At 42.3% G+C, this 11,085-nt stretch overlaps 1 protein-coding gene across 1 annotated transcript; it reads right to left on the bottom strand.

The window, feature by feature from the left end:
* Window positions 1-405: 405 nt before the first annotated feature.
* bag2 (BCL2 associated athanogene 2) lies at window positions 406-8,126 on the bottom strand. The gene is made up of 3 exons (XM_039738775.1): window positions 7,791-8,126; window positions 3,550-3,659; window positions 406-1,102 (listed from the first exon to the last, which is right to left on the bottom strand). Exons 1-3 carry the CDS (start codon window positions 7,913-7,915, stop codon window positions 711-713), a joined length of 627 nt encoding a protein of 208 aa, XP_039594709.1. The 5' UTR covers window positions 7,916-8,126; the 3' UTR covers window positions 406-710.
* Between the last annotated feature and the right edge of the window lie 2,959 nt (window positions 8,127-11,085).

The following is an 11,085-nucleotide window of genomic DNA, read 5'->3' as shown; positions in this document are numbered from 1 at the left end:
TTAGAAACCAATCCTTGCCAATCTCAGACCTTATTTAATTTTATGGTTTGTTAGTCTGTGATGTAAGGCTCTTATATCTTAGATCTTTTCCTTTCCAAGGATATCATCCAAATGATTTAAAGCCTAAAACGGATAATTTTCAGTCTGTCACCTTTTCTATTCATTGTTTTATTAAATCCAACAGTGCATGATGAACACACACAGATGTAAATCGAAAGAAACGAGATGGTGAACTGCTGGCCGCTTTGTCCTTTACATCTTATTGTTAAACAGCTGCAGTCTCTGTTTTAATGGCTCCTTATTAAGATTGAAATAAGCAATTAAGGGTGGGGGGACCTTAGCAAGTGAGACCACTAAAATGAAGCATCAAAATGTCACTTAAGCAATAAGAGCTTCATCGGCAGTAATTGACTTCTCATTAAGAAACTGGGCTGGAACAAAAACCTGCAGCCACTACGGCTCTTCAGGACCGACATTGCCCCCCAACCTATAACATGTCAGGGTAGGTCTGTTAAGAAACCGCTTTGTTTATAAAAAGCTGAATGAGAAACAGCCCTTGCAGTATTGCACTTTCTGATACATTAAGACCGTCTATTAATTATGTTACTGTTTCCTTAATGGTGGAATGTTTACATCATTATTGAAGTTTTCCAGCTATGCTCGATTTCCATGAAGCTTGGCTGACTGACACCATCCATATAGACGATGCTCTAGTTGGCACAAAGTTTTTGGGCATCTATCTTATAATTATCTGTGATCCTGATGGTCTTTCCACTGTTTTCAACGTTTCGCATGAGTGTCTCTATCCGCCTCTTGATTTTCTTCTGGTCTTCCAATGCACAGCTGATCACTATGGTCTGGAATTTCTGATCAACTGGCCCCAGGTGTGCATCAGAAATGCAGGCTGCATGGAGAGCCTGGAGATGTTTCCGGGCCCCTTCTAAGTCATCCAGTACTTGACCGACGATCTCATCAATGATTGCCGTTGCTTTGCTCAGGGCATCCTGTTGCTGTGGACTTCTAATCGTTTCCACAGAAATGTTCACAGTTAGGGTCCTGCCTAACAAGCGGCTGGCAGTCAGAGTCAGCTCCTCTCTTTCACCTGAAATAATGAAAGGAAAATATCACCTTAAGATACCGCTAAAGGCTTTAAGACAAACAAAGGAGTGTTTTAGTTTAATGTGTATGACAAAGGAAGACTATCAAATCTTTTTTGTGAACAGCCATTACTGTGTTCAATTTTGGATCTCAATCATACTGTTCCAAAATATTACTAGCAAGCACAAGAATACTCGGATCTGATTCTAGCATCGTATCCCATGAAAAAAATGTCATTTGAATGAGAGGACATCTTGTAATGATGATGATAAAAACCGCGCTACGGGGTTAAAACGCCACTCACAAATCCCAAACCAGAGAGACTAACCTGAGCTGGAAATGGTGGAATCTGCATTTCCGGTTGTTTCTTTTCAGCAAAAAAAGAAATCATTTTATGTTTTGGTCAAAAATTAAACATCTTTTTAGTCTTTCACCAGAACATATTATAAAAACAAGCTGAAAATAATTCTTATAATTATGAAAGTGTAGGAAACAATGTTATGACTTGAGCAAAATTCTATACCCCACATTTAATTTTTCTCTCTGAAATAACAGTTAAATATCTAAGCAGCTAAACGTGTTGTTGGTTAAATTGAACTTTCATTGTTTCAATTTAAAAAATGAAGACCATACTATTTTCTAAGCTTGCTTAATCCTGAGTAGGGTCAGGGGGTCTGGAGCCTATCCCACCAAGCATACGGTTCAAAGCAGGATTATTTACTTTTACATAAATAAGTGATCAGTGAATTAATTTAAGAACTTAATTAGTATTAAAATGTGTGCACAAACACACACACGCATATACACACATATATATATACATACATACATATATATACACATACATATATATACACATATACATACATATATATACACATACATATATATACACATACATATACATATATATATATATATATATATATATATATATATATATATATATATATATATATATATATATATATATATATATATATACACACACATATACATATACATTCACACACACAAACATACAGTGTATTATGACGGACACCCCTTTTTGCAGCTGGGTTGGAGAGCATCCACAAGGTACTACCTTCCCTGGGACGCTAGAGGGCAGCCATCCCAGGCGGCTGTGCCACCACGGATTCCTGCAAGGCACGCTGGGAGTTGGAGTTTGGCACAGCCCTGTTGGATTCCATGGGAGCCACCAGGGGAGCGGTATAACCCTACTTTGGGTTTCCATCACACCTGGGAGCAGTTCCAGTTAACCCAGATGAGCCACCTGGAGCACTCCCAGGTGAAACATAAAAGGAGCCGCCTCACTTCATTCAGGGAGGAAGAGGGACGGAGCTTGACAGTGGAGGCAGCAAGGAGAAGTAAAGGAGCTGTGTATCGACGCAATGTTCTGCTGTGGGGAGTGAGGGAAAAACGCTTCCCTACTTGTAAGTAAACGTGTGCTGCACTGGAACTCATGTCTCTGCCCGACTGTGTCAGGGTTGGTTTCCACAATATACACACACAGGCAAACACATTATACAAATTGTTGTGGATGTCGGCTGGGATGCCTCCACACTGGAAGGAGCCGGGGAGGAGATGTGGCCAGAACATTACCTCCGCAGGAGTGCAAGGTGGCAGCTGCCCTGGATGACAGTGGTGTCTCGGACTCCCGCAGGGCTCCATGGGAGTTGGAGTTTAATGCAGCCCTGTTGGGGTCAGTGGGCGCTGCCAGGGGGTGCTGCAGCAGATGCTGAGCCCTGGAGCACAGCACCTCTGCCACACTCGGAAGTGCTGCTGGAAGTTCAAACCGAGCATCTGGAGCACTTCCAGGTGCCTTATAAAAGGAGCTGGCAGACACTACTTGGAGAAGGAGGACCACCAAGGAGTACACACACACACACATATATATATATATATATACACACACACATATATATATATATATACACACACACATATATACACACACATTCTGTATTAACTACGTGTTTTTTGTGCTTGTGTTTCATTTTTTGTATTTTTCATATTTTGTAATTATTTTGAGTTTATGGAAGTAGATGTACGGTTGCCAAAAACAAATTCAATGCCATTTATATAATTAAGTTCAAAGTTTGTAACAAAAAAAAGAAAAAGCTGTAATTTACTGCAACATGGATGAGAAGATCTGTTCTATAAATAAACTGCTGACTCCCCTCTCTGGGCAGACATGACAAGATGTCTTGGAAATCCTCCTAGTTTTGTCCATTCTCCAAAGCATCATAACTATGTCTCCAAGAATGATCAAATAATGATCCGTTTTGCTAAGACAGAGTCAGATTTGGAAGCCTGGTTTTTTCAAGTGGTGATGTGAGTTATGGAAGGGTAGCATTACTTATTAGGACCAGTCTCCTCTACTGTATAAGGAGCTGTTTAAACAGTCGTGTCCGTGTAACAGAAATGCAAAACGCATCAGAGAGCTCCTACCGTCGCTAATGGTCCGCATTTCCTGACTTGTTTGCAGAGACTGAATTTGTTCCAACAGGCTTTCCTTCTCCTGCTCCATAGCAGTAGCTGTATCACGTAACGCTTCAACCCTGTTTTAAAAAGACACAAGTAAACAAAGTTTATTCAACTCATGAAAAACATCAAACTTCAAAAAGTGGAGATAAAATGTTAAATTATTTCATGGACAGTCCTAACATTGATTATTATTCTACATAATACATTTTACTTTAACTATTAAAACCAGATTACATTCAGTAATTCTGTTCTTTTCTAGTTCGGTGTCGTTCTGCATTTTCTAGCAGCACAGCAGTGTAAAGTATGAACCAAATGTATTTAACATTTTCTAGGGTTAGTATAACAATTAAGGACTATAGTATTAAAAGTCAGATTAAAATTACAAAAATATAAATACAAAAAATGAACAACTTTGTGAATTACAGTGGAAGTGTAAGATCACATTTAAGTGGTCCACACCGATGTTGGCTTTTAGAGAGCACATTAAGTTTTGCCTTATTTGTTTTTTTTTATTATATTCTAAAGTCCTAGTGGTTTATAATGAGAATAAGTATTTAACTGATCAATGTTCATTATTGGGCAAGTTCCTGGCTTACATCCATTGATCAGTACTACAATGATATGCTTCAGTTCCTCCAGTGACCCAGACCTTTTAATATTGTATATCTTTATCTGTATGCTGCTGCATGTGAATTTCCCCTTGAGATTAATAAAGTATCAATCTACCTGCCTAGAATCAGACATGTAGGAAAAGTGAAAGAAATAACAAATATATGGTCTGGTCGTCCTTCACTACAAAAGAGCAGGCTACAGTTGAGGCCAAACAATGATTTTTATTATGAACAAATAACTCTCAAACTTGTTTTATTTCAGGGATACAGCAACCTATTGAAGCAAAATCTGGCACAAGACAGAAACCAGTTGTGGATGAGGTGTCGGCCCACCGCACCAACACACACACATGCACACGCCAGGCCAATATAGGACTGACAACCAACGCAGTACACACAACTCTGAGTGGTGATGAACAAAAACAGAAAACCTGAAAAAAACATCACATCAACATGGAGAGAACAAACACAGGGATTATGACAAGGCGCAGGATATGAACCCACGATGCCCTTGTGAGGCAGCAGCACTAACCACTGCACCACCGTGATACCCTGCAACAATTCATTAATGTTACTTTTTATAATGCTCAGCAGAAAACTATCAGGGAAGCGTTTTTTTTTTCTTCCATATTTGGTCACTTTTTACATGACCCCAATATTAAGCTATTGCAGAATACGCCCGACATCATCAAGAACCCAATGACAGAATATTTTAGTCCTGTGCCCTCGATGTCTCACTGGAATTCTGGCAGTGACTGCGTTACAGATGAAGCGTTCTACCGGTGAACGTCCTGTACTAATTAAACTTACTGTAAATCTGTTGAATTCTTCTCCTTTGGAGAAAGTCGATTACACGGGCACCTTTACCAGTGTTCTTACCAATATTAAATTTTACCTTTCAGCGTTAACTTTCATTACTGAAGTCAGCAACACATGCCAGTTTAAATGCAGTACTACAAAAATGGCAGAACTAATAGGATATACAGTCGTGGCCCAAAGTTTAGAGAATGACACAAGTGTTGGTGTTCACAAAGTTTGCTGCTTCAGTGTTTTTAGATCTTTTTGTCAGATGTTTCTCTGGTGTACTGAAATGTAATTACAAGCAGTTCAGAAGTTTCAAAGGTTTTTATTGACAATAACATTAAGAGTCCATATTTGCAGTGTTGGCCCTTCTTTCTTTTTCAAGACCTCTGCAGTTCGCCCTGCCAGGCTGTCATTCAGCTTCTGGGCCCAATCCTGACTGATGGCAGTTGTCCATTCTTGCAGAATCAGAATTTGTGGTTTTTTGTTTGTCCACTCGCCTCTGGCCATGGACCCCAAATGTTTTGTTCCCCGAGCCACTTACTTCTCACTTTTGCTCTATCATGTTGGTCACCAAACTGTTCTTTGATGGTAGGGAGAAGTTGCTCTCAGAGGATGTTTTGGCTAATCACAAACATAACATTTTTGATATTTCATTTTTTTTTTCTTTACTGGTGGTCCTAGCCAGGGGTGTACCACAAAACTCTGGGCCCCATACATAAGCAGTCTCTGTGGGCCCCTTCCTGTCGACAACAAACATTTCATTGCAGGCTTCAAGGACCCCCCACACAGTGCACCCTGGGTAATTAATACACAATGACACCCATAGTCCTAGCCCTTTGAAGGCCATTCCCAGAAGGTTACAACACAAATAAGCGGGGTATTATTTTAGTCAGTGATTACAAATATGAAGTTATTTTTGAGTTTTGATCCTTTACTAAAGATCTACCATCTATGGCTGGGGTCCCCAACTCCAGTCCTGGAGGGTCCCAGTGGCTGCAGGTTTTCATTCTAACCTTTTTCTTAATTAGGGACCTGTTTTTGCTGCTAATTAACTTCTTTTGAAATCATTTTAATTGACTTGCTCTTGAAGACTCAGACCCCTCAATTGTTTCTTTTTCCTTAATTAGCTGCCAAACAATGAGATACAAAATGAGCCAAAACAGCTGGTGTCCATCATATAGTATCTACAAAAAAAAAGAAAGAAAGATGAAGCTCTTAGGAAAGCTGGTCGGCTCAGGACCCCAAAATATTTTTTGCAGTGCTCTTAGAAAAGAGGAAATCAACAATTTCAGAAATGTCTGCTGTTGTACGATGAAAGCAGCAACAAGCCACGGAATAAAGAACAAGTTTAATTAACAATGAGACTCTGCGTCTCATTGAGCAACTGGTTGGAGTGAAATTTTTTGGCTTTTGAGGCCCTGACTTAGTTGGTCTTCTGTTGGCTCCCTCACTTCTCATTTCATTTCTGTTTGGGTGCCATTTAAGGAAAGAAATGAAACAATTCAGAGGAACGATGAAGAAATTCAGGGGGAAAAAATCTTAAAACAACAAGTCAATTAAAATTAATTCAGAAGGAGTTAATTAGCGGCAAAAACAGGTCACTAATTAAGAAAAGGGGTTAGAATGAAAACCTGCAGCCACTGAGGCTCTCCAGGACTGGAGTTGGGGTTGAGGTTGAGGTTAGGAGCACGAGCTAATATAACGCATCACCACATCCATCACATGACAAACCACCTCAGGATCCCAGATTCGGACCCGAGTGCAGCCATGCGACGGGTGACACCTCAGCACCACACTAGTTCAGATGGAATGGAACCAGTGAGAGTTTTTTTATGGCGGTTGGAGTGCCAGTTCTGCCACTAACCCCCAGGTTTTTCCCTGAGGGTTGGAAGGCCTACATGCTGGGCTGGATGCAGTTTAACGTCATACCCTATTAACTATTACTGATTTGTATTACAATAGAGAATATTATGCCACTTAAATGGAAGCACACATTGTCATATTTCCAATGTGAACTTGCAACTATTCTTGCTTATTACGGACTTCTACCTTTTGATGCAAATCTTTACATCACCAAACACCAGGAATGTGTGCGCCTCACGCTAATTCTGACTTTTTTTTTTTTTTTCCATTTTAAAAACCATCGTCTCTCAAAAACTGGAGCGTAATTCTGTTGCGGATTTCCCTTAAATCAATAAAGCACGCCTACAATTTCCGACCTGCGCTATCGACACCACCGACTGTCCCCTCCAACAACGAGCTTTGCGGCGGGGTCTGAAGGCTATCGCGCACTTAGCGCTTACTTAACCATCGCTGCTTTTTAATAGCGGCCCGATTTTGCTTTTAAACATATGAAAGGCATAACGCGTATCGGGCATTTTATAAAGTGCCTGCCTGCCTCGCTCGCTCGCGGTGCCAATGTGTGTTAGTAACGGGCGTGTCGTCCCCGCTTGGCTTCCCCCTTGTGTCACGAGCAGCTCGGATTCGTTATATTTAGCAACTCGGGATACTCATCCGGACAGCTGCTTGAATTGCGGTATCTATTTTTAGACCCGGTTGAACAATTACACATAAACACACTCAACTCACTCACACTCTCACTCACACACACTTGTTGCCTGCTCATTGAGCGCTATTTGCTGTATACGCGTCTTAAAGGCGTACGTGTTGCGAGACGAGAATGTCCAGGCATCATGCATGTGGTGTTTATCTGTTCGTGTTCAATGAGATGCACGGAAGCCCCCCGAGGACGCAGAATTCCGACCACCTTTTTTTTTTTTTCTTCATTACCTGAGCTCCAGCTGATCCAAACACTCGAGTAACTGACTTGAGCGGTCCGCCATGGAGACGGAGCGGCTGAAGCGGCTGTTCTTCTCCATATCAAGCATTTTCGTTTGTATTTTAGCTTGTGCCATGCCTGTGCGCGTAGAAGTCTCTACTCCCGATCCCCTGAGACTGCCAAGTTAGCGAGTGCAAATCTTTCCAGTCCTTTTCCCCTCTCCGGGGGCTGTCACTCAGGGGCCGACCGCCTGAAGCCAACATTTCCAAACAAGGGCTGGAGCGTCACCCGCCACACGTGCCTGTGGCCTCGCACCGACCGCTGAAGGCAGGCGCACGCGCTTTCTCTCTCTCTCCCCCGCGCGCGCGCTCTTAAACACTCCCGCGCGCGCCTTTTCCACACTCCTGGCGAGCGCCGGTCAGAAGGCTGCGGGCTCAGTCGCCGTCACCGTCGAACCCCGAAAACGAACACATTGGCACATCTCCGCCTTAACTTTGTACCGGTAAGGTCGTGAGGAAAACTTGGAGTGGGGGTGTTCTGCCAGCTTCAGAAAACCAGGGATCTGAATGAAGCCTGGCCCTTGTCTTTGAGCAGTTTTTGTTCTGGGGGCTCTTCTGCTTGCTCACAAATCTTTTAGAGGTATACGAAGGGAATCCATTCCCGGACTTTTTTTATCCATTTATTCGGGAATCCCGCATGTCATTCCCTAGTTATATGGCGACTATAAAGTGGCCCAATTAAGAGTGAGGGGGACGTGGACCCTGCATCGTGCCTTAAACTGCTAGAGTGTACTCTAGTTCCCCCATAGACCCCGGGTTGCCAGAGGGTCTGCATTTTTCTTGCAAAACTTAGGCCAAAAAGTAGCCCAAAACTACCAAAACTAGCCCAATATAAATGAACAAATTGAGAAATATAACAGAAATATAATCAAAACTCATCATTTTTCCACTACTGCAGCGTTTTGTATTTGAAGATCATTGCAAAAATATTCTATATTTTCTACAAGGCAAACTATTCCTTCACTATAATATCAGTCACAGCCAGTGACACAACTTGACATTCAGTGCAGCATAGTGACATTAAGGAACAGTGTCAGAGCCAACACAAATGCCATAATATAAAATATGATAAAATATGCTAAAAGGAAAGCATAAACAAATGTGTGCAGAACAAACAGAAAGACAATAAAATGAATTGTTTGTGGTATTCAAGGTGCAAGACACCATTTTGTGTCTGGCTGTAGGGCAATGTTAGCTGCTAACAAGAAATACAGTAAGTTTAACTTCAAATGGATACATTTAATGTTTTTGCCAATCAGCTAACAATAATGAAATTCAGTAAAAATCAAAGAGAGCGGAACATTGTCACTTATAGAAGTACAGTCCTACCTCTGGTCACGACCGTAATTCGTTCCAAAACTCTGGACGCGACCCAATTTGGTTGCGACAAGAATGTAATTCCCCCCCATAAGATTGTATGTAAATACAATTAATCCGTTCCAGACCGTACAAACTGTATGTAAATATATATATATATATATTGTTTTTTTTAAGTACAAAAATAGTTAATTATACCATAGAATGCAGTTTAATAGTAAACTAAATGTAAAAACATTGCACAACACTGAGAAAACCTTGAACAGGGAAACTTAACCTCGTAAGAGTTTGCACTACACACTTACGAACCGCTCGCTGTAAACACTTTTTTTTTTTTTAATGAGTTTTATGCACTGGGGAAAAAAATGAAATGTCACTTCTTTTGCAAAACTTTTCAAACCATCCTCTACTGGCTTTAAATGCCTCACCTTCGCCACTCGAAGGAGGATTTTATTTTTTTCAGCAAATCGCCATGAATCTTCCTGGCTTTCTCTCATACGATCGCCTCGCTTACGCCATCCCCTGCAAGTTGCTTCTCGTTCAGCCACACTACAGCTGCAGTTTTTCCACCTCTTCCAACACTTGAGGCCTCTGCTTGGTTAACATCGGAACTCCTTTTGCAACATCAGGTACTTTGTTAGGCCCTGCATACGCAAACAAAAGAAAATGGGAAACGGAGAATGGGAAATCACTGGCGCGTAGGGAAACTGGCCATCAGAGTTTTGTTCGCCACCCGAGTGTGTGGTCGTGAACAGATGCAAAGTTTTGCCAGACTTTTTGATCGTAACCCGATTTGTACGTGTTCCGAAGCGTTCGTGACCAGAGCTTCGTTCCTTTGGCACTCCAAATTGTGCTCGGGTGTTATTACGTTTATCTTACTAGCATGGCTCGTCTCATCCCACATAAATGAATGCTGCCCATGAGAGAAAGGAGTCGGAACACACAGAGCACTGCAGTTTGCTGCATGAACGCTGACCGTTCAGAGTGGCCATGCTGACCCATCTGCTGCCAAAAGTGCCGACATTGGGCCCGTGAGCATCAGGACTAGAGCAGGAGCTAATGGAAGAATGTGGCCTGCTCTGAGGAGTCACGTTTACTTTTAGATCATGTGAACGGCCGGCTGTCTGAGTGTGCGTGTCGTTTACCTGGGCAAGAGTTGGCAGCACAACAGGAAGAAAGCAAGCAAGCCAGCGTGGAAACATGTGGATGTTACTTTGACATGTCCCACATACACTGTATTGTCAAAAGTATTGGTACACCTGCCTTTACACCCACATGAACGTTAATGCCATCCCATTCTTAATACACAGGCTTGTTTATGGAGGTGGTCCACCCTATGCAGCGCTAGCAGCTTCTGCTCTTCTGGGAAGGCTTTTCACAAGGTGTAGGGCGAGTGTGTTTAGGGGAATTTATGACCAGGAGAGCATTGGTGAGGTCAGGCGCTGACGTTGGACGAGAAGGCCTGGCTCGCTCGCTCACAGTCTCCACTTGAATTCATCCCAAAAGTCTTCTGTCAGGTTGAGGTCAGGACTCACTCTGTGCAGGCCAGTCAAGTTCCTCCACACCAAACTCGCTCCTCCATTTCTTTACAGACCTTGCTGTGTGCACTGGTGTGTGTGTGCAGTCATGTGGCCATGATCCAAACTTGTCCCACAACGGTGGGAGCCTGAAATTGTCCAAAATGGATTTGTATTCTGAAGCATTAAGAGTTCCTTTCAGTGGAACTAAGGGCCCGAACCCACCTCCACCAAACTTCACACCTGGCACAATGCAGTCCCGTTCTCCTGGCCAGACTCGTCCATCGGATTGTGTGATTGGTCACTCCAGAGGACACGTCTGCAGTGCTCTCGAGTCCAGTGGTGGCTGGTGGGCTTTACACCACTGCATCCGATGCTTTGTATTGCACTTGGTGATGTCCGGCTTGGCTACA

This window comes from Polypterus senegalus, chromosome 16 (assembly GCF_016835505.1).
Source record: "Polypterus senegalus isolate Bchr_013 chromosome 16, ASM1683550v1, whole genome shotgun sequence".
Classification (NCBI taxonomy): domain Eukaryota; kingdom Metazoa; phylum Chordata; class Cladistia; order Polypteriformes; family Polypteridae; genus Polypterus; species Polypterus senegalus.
Note: the sequence above shows the minus strand (reverse complement) of the source record. Positions and strands in the feature narration are given on the sequence as shown.

Coding starts and splice junctions, on each gene's coding strand:
- bag2 (XM_039738775.1), bottom strand. CDS start 7,915: ATGGCACAAGCTAAAATACAAACGAAAATGCTTGATATGGAGAAGAAC. Junction 3,660..7,790: donor TTGGATCAGCTGGAGCTCAG/GTAATGAAGAAA, acceptor TTTTTAAAACAG/GGTTGAAGCGTTACGTGATA. Junction 1,103..3,549: donor AATGCGGACCATTAGCGACG/GTAGGAGCTCTC, acceptor TCATTATTTCAG/GTGAAAGAGAGGAGCTGACT.